Here is a 22,663-nt window from a genome sequence, read left to right as displayed (position 1 = left end):
TTTGCTTTTTCCCAACGTCGAATTTATTTATATTTTTATTAATTTGTTAATAACATCAGAGATCAACAAATCTCACTTTATTTTTTATTCTCTACTTTAATAAAGTTTTTTATTACATTTAAATTTAAAAATTTGTGCTTTTTTTCAACTATTCATTATATTATTATTCACAAAATTGGAATGCGACGATCTCCCTTCTTCCCGAGTCCGTAGATTTAATAAGTTTAAATGGCCATGCGGATCAAGTCAGCTCTTTACAGGATATTCTATAGATATTTTCGTGAGAATTAATAATTTGTTACGCAGTTCAATATTATAACTTCGACTGTTCTGTAACAAAAAGAAAGATCTCGTTGATAGTTTACTTTAGCCATAGCTCTTATAATAAAAAGACAATGAAAAAAAGATCGAAAGATTTCTCGAAATATTATCTCAGAAGGGTTTCGATAAGCCTTTGAAATATGAAAGGATCTAACGTTTCTTTGCAATCATATGTTACTACTGAAGAGAATGGAAGAGAGAAAGGACAATTCATAGAATCGGTTTTCCAGAAAAAATTTTATGAAAATAAAAAGATATATCAAGTGCATGAAAATGTTCAAAAACTATATAACTGTAAAATGTAAGATTGCTAAAAACGAGTAACACTATATATACCGGTAACTCCGGTATATACGCCGCAGCTAAAGGAAAATTAATTTATCGAATACTATTTACTATGTTTAATAAGGCAAATGAATTATACCAATAAAAACTTCATACTGTTTACTACTATAAAAAAATAGAAATATAAAATATGCATTCTTTGTATTTAATAAAAAAAACTTTTAGAAACTCTTGTACTTTTGCCATATGTCCCAGAGGGGTAGATTATATGACATTCATGGGTGAAATATACGCCTTATAAAAAATTACAAATAATGTTTATAAATAAGGCAATAAAATGTCATAATAAGTTATAAAATGTGTGTAAAAAGTTTATTAAGATGTAAGAATGATAAATAAATTATAAAAAACTGAAAAATTTTAAAAAGAAAATAGAAGAACAATAGATGCATTAAAGATTATTATTGTTATACAATCCAATTAAAAAAAGAAGGAACACATAGGAGATTTCGAGTTTTACAAAGTGTCTGTACTATGGCATAAATCCCGCATGCTAACTTGCCGTATATCCCAAACAGGAGGGATATACAAGATATTAAGTTAAACAAAAAATACAAGAGCTATGCACTAGTATTTTGCTGTATCATTTACTATCCCTCTACACTTATGTATGATAAAATAACCATTAAACCTTTTACAGTAATCATTTTACGTAGATCGCGCTTCTTACTACGGTGAAAAATCGATTCAACTCACGACAGTTTTGTTAATATTAACAGTAAACAACTGAATTACAACACAATACTAATATGGCATAAAGGCACATAACAGAATAATTGCGAGTACCTTTTATTTTTTCTGACATCTGCGGCGTAAAACCCCGCGCGGCGTAAATACCGAAGTTACCCTATCCTTAAAGAGATATACTTTTAAAAAAATATTCGAATCTTCAAAATTTTATTTTTACGTTTATTTGCCTTATTCAATATATCGATCAGAAACAATCTTCAATTTCGACATGAAAGATATTGAATACATTGATAAAATATATAGCAGAAACATGATTAGCTGTTCGTTACCATATGTGATACATAGATCTTATTAACTCATTCAATTTCTTCAAGTATTTCTTTTTGTGACAGTTCGAAAAATTGAAATGCTGCTTTCTATCTTATATTTTGCCGAGGAAAAATGGCAGTGGCGACGCAAAAGAAGACAATGGGAATAGCAAATGATGAATAATATAGATAGCAAAATCGCGATACAGAATAATGGCATGGACTCAACCCATCGTTTGTTATCTCCCACTTATATGCGCATAAAGTAGTGAAATGCACGCGGGCTGGTGGAGGGCATCGGTAAAGCGCATACGCGTACTGAGTATAAACTCCGAGCTTCCGCCAAGCGGATTATTACAAAGCCCGCGTATAACGACGTCGTCGGGCCAGAGAGGAAGAGAGAGAGAGAGAGAGAGAGAGAGAGAGAGAGAGAGAGAGAGAGAGAGAGAGAGAGGAGAGACAGAGCGAGAGCGAGAGAAAGAGAGAAGAGAGGAGAAAGAGAAAGAGCGTTCCGTTATGTACTATTTATTGTTAATATAATTAGAGTGGCTCTCTCTCCCTGCGATGTTTAGCGGTATCATTAAAGATTCCATGAGAGAGGGCTATACGCGGCACTCGCGCGCCGAAGACGTACGCCGCGAGTTCTATGCAGGAAGGAACGCGAGAGAATGATGAATTTAATATCAACGAGTCCACATCCGGGAATGGGGGATTATTTCACGCGTTTATTTGGCACTTAAATGCAGAAAGCAACGTTGGAGTGCATGTGCACACACGCTGAACGCATGACCGAAACGAGAAGCTATTACCGTCGCGACACAGTGCCAGCGCCCGGTCCAGCACGCGGGTCGCGGAGTGATGCTGTAACGAAGTAACATAATAGCTATTCGTAGTTCGCAGTGCGCGATGCTTGTATTATCGTCATACATCGCATTACTATTTAGTGTATGTACACCCGAACGTTGCTACAAATACCCACGCAGTGCATTATACGAATCGTAATGCGTTACGACTGAATTAATAAAAAATGCGTGAATGGTGCTCTTCATATTATAAGAGAAGAGACAGAGATAATCACGTGAATCCATCTAATAATTAGCAACATTAATATAACAATTAGCAAGATTAATATACGGCGAGAGCATATGGCTGTAACAATATTCATTAAAATAATTAATATAACGACAGGCATATACTAAAGCATAATCGGGATATTCATATAAATTCATATAAATATTCAAATAAACTGTCAGTAAAATGTACATTATATGTTTGCAATTATATCATAATAATCATATTTTTACTTTAATAAGTTTATTTAATAGATGTCTTCAATAAGTACTAAGTAATGTAATTATCTCTCATCAGAATAAAAACAGATATCCAATTACATGTGTAAAAAGCGTAAATATCTGTAAAACCAATTTTTACATTTGTCCAATCAATTTTTCTTTTTTATGATTACATTAGAAAATAATAGCGCATGATAAAAATGCTACGATAGATAAAGTTATAATGACCGGTTTGATTGTCAAATGCACTTACGTTGATTATTGAGAATTCCATTAATACGAATACATTTACACAATGGATTTCGCGGAATCATAGCATTACTACATTGCACAAATATCTGCAATATCACTGTCAATATCATTATGATATCAATGTCATAAGTATTTTATTCTTTTCATATATTTACCATTTAAACAGGATGCGTACGAAATCGTATAGGTCAAGTGAGATTATAGAATAATTTTTTTTTCGTATATACCAAACTCTGCATAAATTGATAGTTAAGCAAGATAGTAGGAGTGATAGAAGACAAATCAGGATATTGTCGATGTCTACAAATAAACACGAAATAACAGTCTATAGCATCCGTTAGTCGAGACATAGTCAAGTGCACGTGTACTTGATAGATATTTAAAATCGATTATTTCGAAAATGAAGTCTCGTACGAAAAAAATGTATCCTACAATTTCGACTTATTTTGGCACGAGGAATCATATTGTTCTCGCTTATACTACGATTTCGCACGCACCCTGTATTAACTTACGGTAATGTGTAATTACGCTATCAGTCAATATTATATTTCTTATATATGCTCGCAATTATCGATTGCATTTAAACAATTATTTATATTCTTATCGCGAGTACGATTACTATTAACGAATCGCAATTAATAATCTAGATGTAAATATTTTGGACACTCGGTATACTAGCACGGTTCCATAGTTCACCGCATATAAAGTACCGGGGACAAAAGCTTGGCATAAATGTATCAAGAGAAACAGGATATTTGCAAAATTATATGTTGTTAAAAGTTCGATTAATTTAAATATCGATATCCACGATAATATTAATCTTATAATACTGATATTAATTGATGTCAGTAATATTAGTTGTAGTTAATATTGCTGCGAATGAATCGATAAGCGAAAGATACGTAAATACTTGTATTTTTTTTCCTGAACAATAATGTCAATTTGATGTCAATATCAAATATTTACATGTTCTTCATTCGCAATTCAATGTTTGCAATTTGTTTATTCGCAGAATAAATAACAATTCAATAAAATAACGAATAAAGAGATAAATAATTTTTCATTTGCATCTTAAGCAGTTCTACAAATTGATTGAAATTCTTATTTTTAAATAGAGAATAAAGGATGTCAAAAATAAGAAATGCGCTTTTTGTAGTTTCCTTGTCATATATTTCCTTTCCATTTAATGTCACTTTTACTAATTTTTACTAATTTTTTTCCATAATCGAGATTTCTGTATTCGGGACGTAACCCCCATAAATACAGAATAGCGTATCGATATAGAAAATTTGATAATTATAAATGCTCTAGTATTAGTTGCATTGATGAAATGGTATATATATCAAACTGTATTTTATTACATTATACGTGCATATCATTTAATTGTTTCAATTTTTAATCTCAAAGAATATTTTTTCGTTTATTTCAATTTTTCAACTCAAAGAACAGTTTCTTGTAAATTCAAAAATAGGCGTCAAGTTTTCGAATCGGTAATAATTTCGTTGAATAAATCAGTATATCAGTAAGAATCAATGATTATTTCATTTATTCTCGATGCGTGAATGACGCTCTTCATATTACAGGAAAAGAGACAGAGATAATAATCTTGTACCATGTTCTTCCGTTTTATATCTTATTAATTATGGCCAGTGGACGTACAATGTGAAACCTGTGGTAATCATACATTTATGCAAGACGTAACTTTTAAAGCTCTTTATATTTCGGGAAAGGCTTTCATATATCTGTGGAATAAAACATATTCAACTCTTATATGTATTCAATCATATAATCATATTCAACTATTATTCAAATTCTGAATCATATATTATAACTTTTTACTTTCAAGCTTTCTGTTCGCAGGCACTGCTGTCTAATATTACTGATTGAAACAGTCTACTACTAATCAGATTACTTTCAGCAAGATCTCACTGAATTCAGTGTTGAATTTATGAGCGATGACAATTGCTTATTTATCATATTTATATCGAGGAAAATTGCGCGCAGCTTTCTCTGAAAATCTTCAACAACGTTTCTCAAATTTTATAAAAATACAGATAACGTACAGATGTCGTGATTGGTTTATAACGCTTCCGCTTTTCTACCTATTAGTGGATATTACTCCTTTATTAATACATTATAGGTACGTATTTCATAATATATTGGAAATAGAAGTAACGATTGTACAATTAGCCCTCCTAAAAAGCGTACAAATTATTTTAAAGTTGTACGTTATCGCGACAAAAAAAAGAGATTTTTTGCTACTATTGATAAGATTTAATTATTGCTGCATAATATTATGTTATCAATAAATTTTACAGCATATTCATGTTGGCATTGATTAAAAATAACAGGTTTGCCGGAGACAAATGCCCAAGAAAAAGTGCTTTAAAAAAAAAACAAATAAAAATGTATGCTTTCTGCGTTTCTATCACTAGTTTTTTATGAAGTATATCGCCAATAAAATGGAGATGCATGTCAATTAATGAACTTTGTCGTGATGTATAACGTATTATTTACTGACACACAAAAAAAAACAAATAAAAATGTATGCTTTCTGCGTTTCTATCACTAGTTTTTTATGAAGTATATCGCCAATAAAATGGAGATGCATGTCAATTAATGAACTTTGTCGTGATGTATAACTGACACACCTGAAGTGCGTGTGTCCAGAAAAGTATTGTCACCGTGAAGCGATTCATAATTCAAGAGAATAGTAGGTAAAGCGATCCAAATTTTACGAAATTACAGAAATTTCAAATTCTATTACTAATCATTTTTAAACTGTTCAAAATCCTGAAAATTTCATTACATCGTTCTTTTCATCGGTCTTCCTTTAATAATATATAATTCCGTTAACAAATATTTATTTTATAATTTCTCGAAAAAAAGTTGTAAAAAAAAAGAGATTAAATATAATTTTAGTTAATGTTCAACGTTCTTAGTTCTTTTGAAAGAGTAGTAATATGCATTGTATTTTGGTCCATTAATTAAATTGCATGGCTTTATAATATAGAATTTATGCACGTATACCCTCAGTTTTGTAATTAATGTTCAATAGTCATTCAATCTTATTTCTCGCAAATATTTGACAATAGCTAAAAGCATCGTAGATGCTTCATTCTTTTAACATTTACAATTTACAGTAATGTGATTGTGCTATCAATCTAATAGCACGTACATGTGTACAATTACAAATTGCATTTTAAAATAGAAGCGTTATTAGTTAGCAAATCACAATTACTGAATGATATGACATTAGAGAGAAGAATCGATACAATGTGCTGGGTATCAAAGCAGTTGGTGTACATATATTAAGAAAAGATCGCATTCATAAAATCGAGTGTATCATCGAAGATCCAATTGATATAAAATATAAACAAATTAAGGAAAATAAGCGCATTCTCAAAATCGAACGTGTCATTGAAGATTCGATTGATATAATATGATAAAATATAAATAAATTTAAAAAAAATAAATGCATATATACAAAATCGTGTAGGTCATTAAAGACTTGATTGACATAAAATAAATCAAAGAAAGTGACTATACTTTCATAACAAATGCCTGATTATAAATTCAATTGACGTACGTTTCGAGTGATTTTATGTATGACGGTCGGTCGTCAACAATCGAATTTATAGTATATCTAACGTCACAGTTCTTTAATATATTCTGCCGGACGGAAATGGCTGGTAAGCATGTGTATTAGCATAGATCTTATATAAATAAACATTCTTTCTTGTCATTCTTACGTCATTGATAAACGTCGTTGATATACATGCGTATGTGTAACAGAATTTCGTAAATTCTCTGGCAGGATGACATTAGATAAATTTCTTCTTCATGATAAAGTGAGTTTAAAAGAAGCAAAACCGGCACTCTCTCTTTCACCGAATAACTTTTGCCGGATTTTGCCCCCAGTAAATAAAATATAAATTGCATATTACAAATCCGGATTTGAATTTTCAGATTGAAGACCAACAAAGTTCGACTAATTTCTACTAATCGCATCGTCGTATATTTTATTTTACTATGCAAGCCTTGCTATGTGAAAAACCGATTATCATATATATATATATATATATATATATATATATATATATATATATATAAATCATAAGTTCTATAATATATTTTAAATAGAACAGAAGAGAGCGTAGTTAATGTATGAACATATTACCGCAGATTGATTTATGGAAATATTGCGTGATTAATTATTCATACGAGTTTGATCTTCACAGGATAAGTTGAATTACATATCTCTTATTAAAAATTGAAAGTTTATGACTCATTTATTTAATCACAGACCTTTTATCGGTTCAATCATTACCTCGCAATTATTACAGTTACGTATTATTCATTTTGTAAAATATCTGATTTGCTCATAAAAAGAGCTTCTGTTTTCATTTAATGCAATGGAAAGTACAAAATTACAAAAGTACAAAAAGTACAGTCAATAGAGTATAATTACGGATAAAAAAATATGTATTATTGACAGGCAATTATTTTTTTCTCTTTTTATTCAACTTATACATTATTCTCATAGTAAAACTTAATCAAAGACTTAATTGCTGCATTACCTTTAATAATAAAACGTAACACAAATTGATACAGTAAATTATAGAAAAGTACTAAACTTTTCTTAATTATTAAATATATCTTAATATATTACAATTATAAATATACTAAATATACAGATTATTACTTTTATTACAACATAATCAGAGGAGTAATTAAAAATGTAACATATTAACAAGGATGATTAAGAGGACGATTAAGAGAATGCAAATTAATGATATGGTTCAACGATATGATCATATATCAACCACACGTTTCTCACAATTTAGAGTTAGATAATATTGTACAACTCCATAAATGTCTTTAGTGTGGCGGTCTGTTCTTCATAAAATCTTCTTGATAATAAATCTTCTTCTGCTCCACATAAACATATTCTACAGAAACTACTATATATAAAATCTTCTAAAAATACATAATACTGCTAACATAGCTTAAAGGCAAAAATTTGAAAAGTGATGAACATACATCGCTTAACGCGTTTCATTGGGTCTCGCGTTCTACATTACATAAGGTGCATATATTATATCGTTACATTTTTAGTCGAATGATATTTAGTTCGCGTAAGATGTTTTAAAAGCGGAAAAATAAAATGGCTATATACATCGATATTAGAAAGCATATCGTAATATATTGTATCAAAACAAGCACAAGTTTTAGCATTTCACAAGTGTATTAAAAGTATAAGTAGACCAAAATTAATCTCCATTCAAAATATTCCTTTCTCGGATATGATACATTCATCCAAGAATTTTTCTTATCGTAGGAAGTAATTTTCAAACTTGTCTGTCTTTTGATGTTTAGAGTCTGCTGCAATTTTAAATCTCGATGGTAAATCTTTTCTATTTCTGTTGAATTTTTATCTTGAGAGACAAGAAGAAAAGAAAACAGATAAAGCTAGATCGGGAAAACAAGAAAGGAGAGGGCGGGAAAGACTATAGTCATGTTCTTTGTCACAAACTGTTAGATGGTCTCTGCATTATGACAACGCGCAAACCGCTTTCTGTTCTCCAGGTTTTGACAAAAAAGTAGCATGGCTGTGGTTTCCTACTCCCCTGTCATCTCGATCTGGCTGTGTGTAACTTTCTCTTCTTTCCTAAGATGAAAATACAACTGAAAGAGAAAATATTTGTTGATATTGTCGAGATTCAAACAAAATAGCAGGAGATACAGCATTGAAAAAAAAAGAAGTTTGGAAATTGCTTCCAGCAATAGGAAAACTTAGATTATTTTATAAAGTCAGAAGAAAATTAATTATAGTAATTAAATGTTTTAGTCTAAATGGTCGTTGGACAAAGAGAATTTTGCCTGATCATACTCGGTTCGCCGATCATATTCGAATTTTCGTTAAATCGTTTAGCACGTCTCTCAAATCGAGAGGCATCTATTGTTTGTCAATTGTGTTGATCTGTCGGCTATGTTTAGAAACGCCGATGCCTCGGTTGATTTAACTAGTTAGAAAAATAAATAAATAAAAATTTTATAGCGATTTGTATGAAAATTAAATTTTATCGATATAATTACTTCAAATAATCTTAATAAATCAGCTTAATGATCGTTCATATTATGATGCAGTATAAAAACCGTATAATTATAATTTTATTAAAATAAAATTAAATAAGTATAAACAACTAGGAACTCTTGATGATGAAATTAACATGTAAAGTAAAAGGCGGACTTGGAAAGTACTACAGTTATCAGTGCGTAGGTTAACATGATAACAGTCTTCAATTACAAATAAGGTACATAATATAAATCATGATTTAAAATGACTATGCTTTAAATGCAATATTGTCTCAATTGTAATGACTACCTCTGCTTATAAATCGTATTACTTTTCGATGTTTTTTTTACCAGGTTCAATGTTCATTCTCGCATTCTCTGAACTGCCTGGACTTTACTTCTTTTTGTTATTGTTAAAAATTCTGACTGTCATTGTTTTGACCATATTACAAATTGTAATTATTAGTCAAATTTTACTTGGATTTTCTTGCTGAAAATTATACTATTTTTAGACCACTAAACTTGGAAGTGCTTATCTATTGCTCACTAGAGAACGTGAGATTATTTTGATTTAACTGTTACCACATCGCTGATGGTGGCTTAAAGCAGAAGCTAAACATTCGATTTATAATTATGTATCTTATTAGTAATTAAAGATTGTTATAGCGTTAACGTTAACATATTAACTGCGTTGTACTCTCAAGGTCCACCTTTTACTTTACTTGTTAAAATTAAATAATTATAGTGCAATAATTCAAACTTAAACAGCAATTTACAATTTTCGAAAAAAAAACTTTAGTCGCAGAAAGATACATCTTAAGTTACAGATAAAGTAAATGTCATTTTTTCATTATTCTACTGAGTGTCGTTTTTAATAAATTACCATGCTAATTGGAATTAAGATTGTATTATTGCGGTTGATTGTAATTAACACGTCTGTCTTCGTGTTATACAGGGTGATTCAAAGCACCTGGGCCAGCCGTTTTTCTCAAAAATGTGACGGCACAGGAAGCAACGAGAAAGAATTTGAATTTTCATTACTAATGAACACCTAAAGTAATCAGTTGGTAATGGTTTTATTTTTCGAGACAAATCTTAAGTACGTGTAACTGGAACCAGTTTTGAAATTTCTTGTAAATTATTGTAGGCGTTCACATATTCAAACGTTTTTCTTGACATCCGTAAGAGATAATTGAATTGAGTTTTAATAGAAGTTGTTTCTTTCCCAAAATTCTATCCAACAATACCATACTCGATTCATGTTTCTATTTGAAATGTCAAAACTGTGATCCCAGTTACACTTGCTTCTGGTTTGTCCCAAAAAATAAAACCATCACCAATGATTACTTTGCGCGCCCATTAGTAATAAAAATTTTTTATAACTTACTGTAACGTCATATTTTTGAGAATATAACTAGCGTATGGGTGCCCTCTGAATTACCCAGTATAATGTCACGTGTATCGAGATCATGAGGTCACGTTATAGGAAAAACTTTTATATGCCAAATCAAGTGCAAAGTACAAGGTAGCTCACGATATAAATACAATGAAAACGCGTTTTAGATGACTGTGCGTGCTAGACGATACCGCACAATCGGTTCTGATCGTCATGTGCGGCAGCTCTGCAATATAAGGAAACGTATAGTAGTTAGACGGATATTTTGTTGTATAACAAAAGTAGCGATTTATAAGATCGACACAGTACAATTGTCCATCATGGATCTCTTACATGACATATATTGTTACTGGACGAAACAGCTCGGTAAGTACCGTTGACATTATTGTTTAGCAAAATTATATTAATAATTATAGTACAACCATTCGAACTTTAGTAACAATTTACAATTCTTGAGAAAAATCTCACTCCCGAAGAAGACGTTGCGAAAAAACTTCGCATTAATATTATCAAATGTCAAACTTGTCATATAATTACAAAAAAAAAACTGATATTTTATGATTAAAATTTTCATATTTGCAGGATTCTAAAGTAAATGTAAAATAGAATGTATGAAACAGATATAATATAACAGTTTCCGCGATAAATGTGAAGAATATATGGAACAATAACATTGTAAATTAACGAATAATCTTGCAAAATATAATCCAATTATCAATTCGGACATCACTGTAGTGTCGATTCAATTATATTTCATGCACGTTGAAAAACCTTAAGTATTGATCAAAATGCAACGTCTTTTTATAATCAATTGCTTTTTATTACAATAACAATATTTCTGTTTTGCTTTATTTAATAAAATATATTTCAAATACTGATATACGTGTGTGTGTGTTTTATGTGTGTGTGCGTGTGTGCGTGCGCGTGTGTGTGTGTGTGTGTGTCTAAATATATTTCTATATACTAATTTGATTTTCAGATCCACGAGTAGCCGATCTACCGCTAGTCAGTCCTTCCTATCAAATACCACTTGTAGTATTTGGATATTTGTACTTCGTGCTTGGCTGTGGGCCTCGGTTCATGAAGAACAGGCCGCCATACTCATTAACGACGTTCATGAAGTTGTACAATATCGGCCAAATATTAGCAAATGTGTGGTTAATATATGACATTATCGACGCTGGTTTATTCTCAACCCATTTATTTGTGTGTCCTATATTTGATTATTCCTACAATTATACTCCAATGAGGGTAATAATTTTTAAATAAGCCATTTTTTTCGAAAACGTATGCCATCAGCAGGTATCTATTTATAAGTGTAATACTGAGAAAAAATTACTTCTCTATAATTCTCCGTATCAATTTATATTACATTTTTGTCAAAGTAATGCAGTAATGAAATCTTTAACTAAATTTTGTCGGGAGAACGAAGAATAAATTAGAAAAAAAAAAGAAAAGTTCTGTTAATAGCATATATTTTCATTTAAATTTTATGTAAGCATTGTAAGCTTAAAGTATCAAATATTTACATATGTCAATGTAGTTAATAATGCTATAAATCGCTCACATACTCAGTTATTCAGAATTTGTTTCATAAAATAATACACCGCAAATTGATAATGTCTGAATTTTATTGCAGTTAACTAGGTGCGCATGGTATTTCTTTCTTTTAAAAATATTTGACTACGTCGAGACGATCGTATTTGTATTAAGGAAAAAGGATAATCAGATATCCGGTTTGCATTTGTATCATCATGTGTCTACCTTACTTTTGTCATGGGCAGGTATAAGATTTTACGCCGTTGCTCCCATGGTACTGACGTGTATAATTAACTGCTTCATACACACGATCATGTACACATATTACTTCCTAGCGGCCTGGGGATCGAACGTTCAAAAGGCTGTCACACCTCTGAAACGATGGATAACTATAGCGCAAATGGTAAATTTTATCCGAACTTTCCACTACATTTTTCATATCGCATAATTCCTTTTCTCTTTAAATTGTTTCATATGTTCGATCTAATAATTCTCGACACTCAAAAATATTTTTTGTTATTAATTCGATCGTTGATTATAATAATTCGTTTCGTCATATATACTATTAAGTTTAAATATGCATCATGTAAATCGCATCACACAAATACCCGTCAAGGATATCAAAATAATGATAAATTAACTGAATCGCTTTATTTCCAGATACAATTCGTCGTGTTAATCTTGTACGCATCGCAAAAATACGTGCTGAAAGATTGCGAAATCGTAAATAATTATGTTATCGCGTTATTCGTTGGAAATGTAGTAATAAATTTCTTCATGTTCCATAATTTCTATCAGAAGACATACAAGGAAGTTAAAAAAGTTCAGTAGATTGTAAAATACATATTGCAAGAGTACTTCTATACAACAAAATATCCGATAAAATTATTGATATCAATGTCTCTCTATTATAAGTTGTTTTCTTACTCTTCTACATATCACACTATTTAACAAAAAATAATTTTTTTCGAGTACAAGCCAAAGATAATCGTTTCCGTAGTTCTTTAAATAATATAATTAAAAAATACTTTGGAGATCAGTAATGGCCAATATAAAGTCACAAGTTTAATAAAACAGATCGAATATATTAGTACTAGTTTTTTAAATTTAAATCAATCCTTACAACAAATTTCTTTTAAGAACTGAAAATCTTAACAATATACTTAATTTTGATTGCAATGAAACTTCTCCAACGCGTCATACATTAGAGTTATAATATATAAAACATAAAAATAATCCTTGTTGCAATTTTAAGCACAAATTTTTCAAATATGTAATGACAATAATGTCATAGAGCAATTTGATAAATGCACATCGTATTCGTCTCCTAAAAAATTACAGGAAACGATTACCTACATTCTTGTAATTTTTTTTAACAGTGTTATTTATTATAGTTCTAATAGCACATAGGCAAAACAAAAATATTGTTTAAATCATTTTCGACTGACAAAATCAAGTATTGTAATGCTTTCTCTTTTTCACTCAAACGCAATCACGTGAGAAAGCAGCACAAAAAAGAATTTCACTGTATAGACATCCAGTTCATTTACAATAGAACCGCGCATATTTAATCGTACGTACCTGTGTGTGAAAATTTTACCTGATCATGCTCAATTCGCCGATCATATTCGAATTTTCGTTAAATCGGTTAACACGTCTCTCGAATCGAAGGACATCTATTGTTCGTCAATGTGTTGACTTGCTGGTTAATGTTTAGAAATACCTACAGTTTGCTCGATTTAACTGTCTTATCTTAATATTTCGCAAATGTAATATTTCGTTTGTAGATAAATAATATATAATTTCTACACTCGACCGTCTTGACCCTAGAATCTAATCTCAAATTTCGTTTTTACTGTCATAACCAGCTTCAAACTGTAATACTGAAAAACTAAAAACTTATTTACTGATCGTTATAATTGTAAAATAGCAATAAATAAACATAAATCAAAATAAAAATGAAAGAAAATTGTTACTCCTTTTAACCCCTCCAAAAAACAAACAAAAAATAATCATCTCGGATAAAAATTTTGACATCAAAAAACACAAGATCTGCTCCCGAAACGTGTGTCCGTCACCGCACGCGCGAGAGTACCAATGCAAGTCGGATCCGCCTCGTAAATAGAAAAAGACAGCAATATCAGTCCATTCTTTGCACTCGATCAAAGAACGAATCATTCACTGTGCACACCTGATCCACTGTTTCCATTTTACTCTATACTCGCGCTTATCGTTATTCGCGTTTTGCGACCGTCTCAATAACTCGATCTCTCGTCGTGCCACCAAAAGCTCTCGTTCCATCACTTCTTTTTCTTTTCGAAGTTCTATTTCCCGTAAAAAATATTTGGGATCGTTCGTTGTTTGCATTTGGCACGCTCGTGTTCTCAAAATTCTCGATTCGTCTTCCTCCTCTTTCTCTGCTACTCGCAGGATCCATTCGTCTGTCGGATCTTTATCCATAATTCTCACTATCAGTTCAATTTTTATATTTGCTGTTGATAGGCTCATCTCTCGCAATATTTCTTTTAACTTATTGACTGTAAAATTCGTTCACAGTTTTTTTCATGTTCGTTCCCTATTATCCCTCACTTGTTACTTCTCGCCCGAAAATCACAACCCGTTACAACCCAACTTGTCGAAATAACTCGCTCTCGTGCGAAATAATTCGTAGTCTTTCGTCGCGGATATTGTTCGCAGTAACTTTTATCGTTATCGTTCATTATCCTTCATAGCGCCAGCTCACATTAATTCTGACTGAACCCAAAATTATAGAAATACTTAAATAGCGATAATAATGTTCCGGTAAAAATTTTAAGTAACGTAATAAAAAAAATAAAATATATACAAAAGAAGAAGATTAATACTGGCCGATGGACGGATAACTCTGCCTGGCCCTGCTCGGTCCGATCACACATATTCGAGTTTTCACTAAATTATTTACGTCTTTCAAATCGAGAGGCACCTACTGATCTGTCGGCTAATGTTTAGAAATGCCGATGCCTCGCTTGATTAAACTAGTTAGAAAAAAAAAATAATAAAAACTTCACAGCGATTTGTATGAAAATTAAATTTTGTCGATATCATTACTTAAAATAATCTTAATAAATCAGCTTAATGATCGTTCATATTATGATGCAGTATAAAAACCGTATAATTATAATTTTATTAAAATAAAAATTAAATAAGTATAAACAACCAGGAACTCTTGATGATAAAATTAACATGTAAAGTAAAAGGCGGACTTGGAAAGTACTACAGTTATCAGTGCGTAGGTTAACATGATAACAATCTTCAATTACGAATAAGGTACATAATTATAAATCATGATTTAAAATGACTATCCTTTAAATGCAATATTGTCTCAATTGTAATGACTACCTCTGCTTATAAATTGTATTACTTTTCGATGTTTTTTTTACCAGGTTCAATGTTTATTCTCGCATTCTCTGAACTGCCTGGATGGACTTTACTTCTTTTTGTTATTCAAATTCTGACTGTCAATTTTGTTTTAACCATATTACAAATTGTAATCGTTAGTCAAATTTTACTTGGATTTTCTTGCTCGAAATTACACTATTTTTAGACCACTAAACTTGGAAGTGCTTATCTATTGCTTACCGGAGAACGGGAGATTATTTTGATTTAACTGTTGCCACATCGCTGATGGTGGCTTAAAGCAGAACCTAAACATTCGATTTATAATTATATATCTTATTAGTAATTAAAGATTGTCATAGCGTTAACTTATAACATGATAACCAACATTAACATATTAACTGCGTTGTCCTCTCAAGGCCCACCTTTTACTTCACTTGTTAAAATTGTAATTAACAATTCTGTCTGTCATCGTGTTATACAGGGTGATTCAAAGCACCCGGGCCAGCCGTTTTTCTCAAAAATGTGACGGCACAGGAAGTAACGAGAAAGAATTCGAATTTTCATTACTAATGAACATCTAAAGTAATTAGTTGGTAATGGTTTTATTTTTCGAGACAAACCGTAAGTAGGTGTAACTGGGACCAGTTTTGAAATTTCTTGTAAATTATTGCAGGCGTCCACATATTTAAACGTTTTTATGCAACACGTGCATGGAAAGTGCCCCATTACGCACGCTACGCGTGTGTGATAGACCACTTTCCAGGCACTTGCAACATAAAATAGGGTGTGTAAGCCGTGCGTAAAGATGAAAATTCCCGGGTGCGGAGTTTACGCACGAGCCGAAGGCGAGTGCGGTAACCGCACCCGGGAATTTTCTTTCATCTTACGGCACTTGTTACACAAATAACTATTCTCAAAATCTGTAAGAGATAATTGAAATGAATTTTAATAGAAGTTGTTTCTTTCCCAAAGTTCTATCCAACGATACCCTACTCGATCCATGTTTCTATTTGAAATTTCAAAACTGTGATCCCAGTTACACTTACTTCTGGTTTATCCCAAAAAATAGTACCATCACCAATGATTATTTGCGCGCCCATTAGTAATGAAATTTTTTTTCTAACTTACTGTAACGTCATATTTTTGAGAAAATAGCTAGCGTATGGATGCTCTCTGGATTACCCTGTATAATCGCCACGTCTATCGAGGTCATGAGGTCACGTTATAGCAAAATTCTTAAATCAAGCTGCCAAATCAAGTGCAAAGTGCAAGGTAACTAACGATATAAGAAAGCGTTAGATGACTGTACGTGTTAGACGATTTTGTACAATTGGTTCGTCAGGTGCGGCAGCTCTGCAATATAAGGAAACGTATAGTAGTTAAACGGATATTTTGTTGTATAACAAAAGTAGCGATTTATAAGATCGACAGTGTACAATTGTCCATCATGGATCTCTTACATGACATACCATATTACTGGACGAAACAGCTCGGTAAGTACCGTTGACATTATTGTTTAGCAAAAGCTCGCCAAATTATATTAATAATTATAGTGCAACCATTCGAACTTTAGTAACAATTTACAATTCTTGAGAAAAATCTCACTCCCGAAGACATTGCGAAAAAACTTCGCATTAACATTATCAAATGTCAAACTTGTCATATAATTACAAAAAAAAATGATATTTTATGATTAAAATTTTCCAATTTGCAGAATTCTAAAGTAAATGTAAAATATAATGTATGAAATAGATATAATATAACAGTTTCAGCGATAAATGTGAAGAATGCATGGAACAATAACATTGTAAATTAACGAATAATCTTGCAAAATATAATCCATTTACCAATTCGGACATTACTGTAGTGTCGATTCAATTACATTTTATATACGTTGAAAAACCTTAAGTATTGATCAGAATGCAACGTCTTTTCATATTCAATTGCTTTTTATTGCAATAACAATATTTCTGTTTTGCTTCATTTAATAAAATGTATTTCAAATACTGATGTGTGTGTGTGTGTGTGTGTGTGTATTTGCGCGTGTGTGTGTCCAAATATATTTCTATATACTAATTTGATTTTCAGATCCACGAGTAGCCGATCTACCGCTAGTCAGTTCTTCCTATCAAATACCACTTGTAATATTTGGATATTTGTACTTCGTGCTTGGCTGTGGGCCTCGGTTCATGAAGAACAGGCCGCCATACTCATTAACGACGTTCATGAAGTTGTACAATATCGGCCAAATATTAGCAAATGTGTGGTTAATATATGACATTATTGACGCTGGTTTATTCTCAACCCATTCATTATTTGTGTGTCCTAAATTTGATTATTCCTACAGTTATATTCCAATGAGGGTAATAATTTTTAAATAAGCCATTTTTTGCGAAAATGTATGCCATCAGCAGGTATATCTATTTATAAGTATAATACTGAGAAAAAAGTACTTCTCTATAATTCTCCGTATCAATTTATATTACATTTTTGTCAAAGTAATGCAGTAATGAAATCTTTAACTAAATTTTGTCGGGAGAACGAAGAATGAATTAGAAAAAAAAAGAAAAGTTCTGTTAATAGCATATATTTTCATTTAAATTTTATGTAAGCATTGTAAGCTTAAAGTATCAAATATTTACATATGTCAATGTATTTAATAATGCTATAAATCGCTCTCATACTTAGTTATTCAGAATTTGTTTCATAAAATAATACACCGCAAATTGATAATGTCTGAATTTTATTGCAGTTAACTAGGTGCGCATGGTACTTCTTTCTTTTAAAAATATTGGACTACGTCGAGACGATCGTATTTGTATTAAGGAAAAAGGATAATCAGATATCCGCTCTACATTTGTATCATCATGTGTCTACCTTACTTTTTTCATGGGCATCTGTAAGATTTTACGCCGTTGCTCCCATAACCCTGGTGTTCGCAATTAACTGCTATATACACACAATTATGTACACATATTACTTCCTAACGACCTGGGGACCGAACGTTCAAAAGGCTGTCGCATCTCTGAAACGATGGATAACTATAGCGCAAATGGTAAATTTTATCCGAACTTTCCACTACATTTTTCATATCGCGTAATTCCTTTTCTCTTTAAATTGTTTCACATGTTCAATCTAATAATTCTCGACACTCAAAAATATTTCTTTTGATTAATTTGATCGTTGATTAATTCGTTATATATACTATTAAGTTTAAATATGCATCATGTAAATCGCATCACACCAATATCCATCGAGGATATCAAAATTAACTGAATCGCTTTATTTCCAGACACAATTCGTCGTGTTTATCTTGTACGCATCAGAAAAATTAGTACTAAAAGATTGCGCTATCGTAAGCAATTATGCTCCCGTGTTATTCATTGGGAATATAGTAATAAATTTCTTCATGTTCCATAATTTCTATCAGAAGACATACAAGGGAGTTAAAAAAACTCAGTAGATTGTAAAATATAAATTGCAAAAGTACTTCTAATACAACAAAATATCCGATAAAATTATTGATATCAATGTCTCTCTGTTATAAGTTTTGTTTTCTCACTCTTCTGCATATATCACACTGTTCAACAAAAAATAATTTTTTTTTCGAGTACAAGCCAAAGATAATCGTTTCCGTAGTTTTTTAAATAATATAATTAAAAAATACTTTGGAGATCAGTAATGACCAATATAAAGTCACAAGTTTAATAAAACAAATCGAATATATTAATACTAGTTTTTTAAATTTAAATCATAATCTTTACAACAAATTTCTTTTAAGAGCTGAAAATCTTAACAATATATACTTAATTTTGATTGCAATGAAACTTCTCCAACGCGTCTCATACATTAAAGTTATAATATATAAAACAAAAATAATCCTTGTTGCAATTTTAAGCACATATTTTTCAAATATGTAATGTGAATAATGTGAATAATGTGAATAATTTGATAAATGCACAGAATCGTATTCGGCTCCTAAAAAATTACAGGAAACGATTACCTATATACGTTCTTGTAATTTTTTTTTAACAATGTTATTTATTATAGTTCTAATAGCACATAGGCAAAACAAAAATATTGTTTAAATCATTTTCGACCGACAAAATCAAATATTGTAATGCTTTCTCTTTTTCACTCAAACGCAATCACGTGAGAAAGCAGCACAAAAAAGAAATTCATTTTATTTAGACATCCAGTTAATTTACAATAGAACCACGCATATTTAATCGTACGTGCCTACACTGTTGGAAAATTTGTGTTAAATATAACATAAATCGCATGTCCAAAACAGTCCACTCAAATTTTTGTGTTAATTTTACATAATATGGATGTGTTAAATGGTAACACCGATACTATGTTAAAAAATTTCAACAGAAAAGAAATGTAATTCTGATCGTAATTTGAGGTTAATTATGTGTACAATTAACATAAGTTTTATGTTGAAGTTAAGATTGTAAGATAAAATCAACATTCTTTTTCTGTAAATTTTAACACATTAATAAATACGTTCAAATTGTGTTACTTTAACATATTCTTTAAATTATTTTAATAATTTAACTTTTGAATTTGTTAAGCTCAATTAACATAGCAGGCATATGTTAAATTTACACATGTATGTGTTGATTATTTTACACAAAAATTTTAACAAGGACCTTTTTTAACAAACCTACACAAATTTTCCAACAGTGTATGTGTGTGTATATATGTGCATATGTAAAAAAATTAGATCTAACATTTCTCTATACATATAAAATGTAAATCCAAAAAGATAGAAATCCACTATAACAAAATCTTAATTAATTTCTATGATTATTTTGACTTTTCCTTTCGTACTATTTAGGAAATAACTATCTTATTAAATATCGTTCAAAAATTATTATTAATTATTATTAATTATTATTAATTATCACTAAATATTAAATATTGTATGTACTTGAAGTAAACAATTTGTGTAACTGTGTAATACTAAATTTAAATAAATGTTACTGTTTTATGAAGAAATATAAATATAAAAATTACTTTTATAAAAACCTTGGCGAGGATATACAGGCAAGTGGTCCAGCCATCAAATACATATAGAGATGTCTACTATCACTATTACTTTTACTACTTACGATAAAGCATATATACTATACGTGCACTTGTCAGCTTAAACTGACACATATATCCTCGCTTCACATTCTACGAAATACATTACCTGATTTGATCGCAATCGGTAATATGCACGACGTTGGATAGTTTTAGAGTTAGACTATATTGGTAAACTCTCGACCGACAAACGTGACGTATGTCGGTTGCACATATGACAGTTAATGTCAAACTTGGTGAATCAAGAGAGTGATATCTTCGGTTTACGAAAAGTAAGTCAGTATCACTTCGCTAACAATATAATACGAATACATGATAATTCTAAAATGCGGAGAAATTTCAACCTATTTTAACTCGATTTCCATATATATATATTTAATACTTCTTATACTTAAAATAAATAAACATTCAAGAAAAAGCCATATCAAGTTAACCAACGTCAACATAAAATAATCCGCATTCTTATCAATTCATAAGAAATAAACATCCTAGGAACAGGGTAAAACAATTAACTAATTAATTCCATAATAATGGAAAAAATGCGAAAGCAAGATAATCTTTTAATAATATGAAAAACACAATCAAATACGAATTTTGCAAATCCAAAAATTTACTTTGTTATCAAAGCGTAACATTTTCGACATTAAAAACGTTTATGTTGATAATTTTTACATCAATTAATTTGCGTAATTATTTGGTCATATTTATAGTATTAATTAATTTGTGTAATTATTAAAAATTTCAATAATCAACATTTTAACGTTTTATTATTTTAATAATAAAACGTTCTTCAAGTTTACGATTCATTTAATTACATTTTTTACTTTCTACATAAATGTATATACAGATTTGCAACGCATGTCGCGCACTGCACATATTCAATATCGCTTATTGTTTAATTAAATTACATATATAAAACAATCCATTAATCGTATTCTGCGTTTATTGTTTTTTACCGAACTGGTGTGTTTACAAGTCATTATATACTATTGAAAGTCCCCATTTTATTAATATTTTGTATTGCGCGTGTATCTCAATTTACAGTACTTGCTTGTTACACTTCCATTTTATTTCGAAATTTTATCTGGCTCCTTTGGACATCTATTGTTCTTTATAAAGTACATACTTCAAATATATTCATACATCTACGTAAAATCATGCATGACGCAACAGGTACAAAGTTTCAATTTCTATAACTAATTATAAGTGACAATAACAGATTCATCGATCACAGAAACGAATATAACGGCAAATGTCTGTTTTTTATATGTATAGTGTAACAAATAAGCTCCCCTTCTCAATACAAACTGAGACAAAAACTTTGAATGGATTAAAGATCTATATACATATAAAATTGCGTGAAATCCTGTTGTGAGTCTTGCAAATAATTAAAAAACGGTCGTATTTATGCTGAAAAAGAAGAATAGACAAATTTCGGTGCTGCAATTTATCACGTATTCAATTCGTTTACATATAATCAAAAATATATAATGCAGATAGTAGATTGTTCATTTATTCATTTAACGTTATATAAGTGTAATTTTCAAAATTTTAATTCTTATTATTCAATTTTATAAAATTATTATCTTACGCGCGCTATATAATTAACTATACTTTTTACAAGATAGCAGTCGGAATTTTGACGGATTTTTTAAATTTCTCATTGTTAGAAATTAATAATTGCTTACGATATTATTATTTTCATTAAATTTAAAAACAAATGGTTGTGAGTGAACAACTGATAGCATTAATGGATAAAAATTCAATTCAGACGAATATTTGCATGTGTTGCTTCCCATAAAAATAACTTTGAAGATTACTTGTACAAATATAGACGATAAATTTATTTAAGCATAATAGTAATCTTATTATTTTGCAATAGATTGTTTATATTTATATACATTTTTCATAAAAATATTGTTATATATATCATATTCATTACAAATGGTATGTATTATAAATTATAATACTGT

At 30.3% G+C, this 22,663-nt stretch overlaps 3 protein-coding genes and 1 long non-coding RNA gene across 6 annotated transcripts in view; 3 read left to right on the top strand and 1 right to left on the bottom strand.

Annotated features, from left to right (window-relative positions):
* Dlg1 (discs large 1) overlaps positions 1–22,663 on the bottom strand; it is a 496,300-nt gene that overhangs the window by 339,530 nt on the left and 134,107 nt on the right. The gene's annotated exons all lie outside the window — the stretch shown is intronic.
* LOC139810201 (uncharacterized) overlaps positions 1–22,663 on the top strand; it is a 304,062-nt gene that overhangs the window by 211,373 nt on the left and 70,026 nt on the right. The window lies entirely within an intron of this gene.
* LOC139810188 (very long chain fatty acid elongase 1-like) lies at positions 10,839–13,308 on the top strand. Its single transcript, XM_071773548.1, has 4 exons — positions 10,839–11,048; positions 11,662–11,933; positions 12,322–12,624; positions 12,882–13,308. Exons 1-4 carry the CDS (start codon positions 10,850–10,852, stop codon positions 13,050–13,052), a joined length of 945 nt encoding a protein of 314 aa, XP_071629649.1. The 5' UTR covers positions 10,839–10,849; the 3' UTR covers positions 13,053–13,308.
* Positions 14,203–19,469, top strand: LOC139810192 (very long chain fatty acid elongase AAEL008004-like). Its single transcript, XM_071773553.1, has 4 exons — positions 14,203–17,092; positions 17,688–17,962; positions 18,352–18,654; positions 18,892–19,469. Exons 1-4 carry the CDS (start codon positions 17,047–17,049, stop codon positions 19,060–19,062), a joined length of 795 nt encoding a protein of 264 aa, XP_071629654.1. The 5' UTR covers positions 14,203–17,046; the 3' UTR covers positions 19,063–19,469.

The sequence above is a fragment of the Temnothorax longispinosus genome, chromosome 3, assembly GCF_030848805.1.
Source record: "Temnothorax longispinosus isolate EJ_2023e chromosome 3, Tlon_JGU_v1, whole genome shotgun sequence".
NCBI lineage: Eukaryota > Metazoa > Arthropoda > Insecta > Hymenoptera > Formicidae > Temnothorax > Temnothorax longispinosus.
This window is presented reverse-complemented; position numbering and strand designations above follow the sequence as displayed.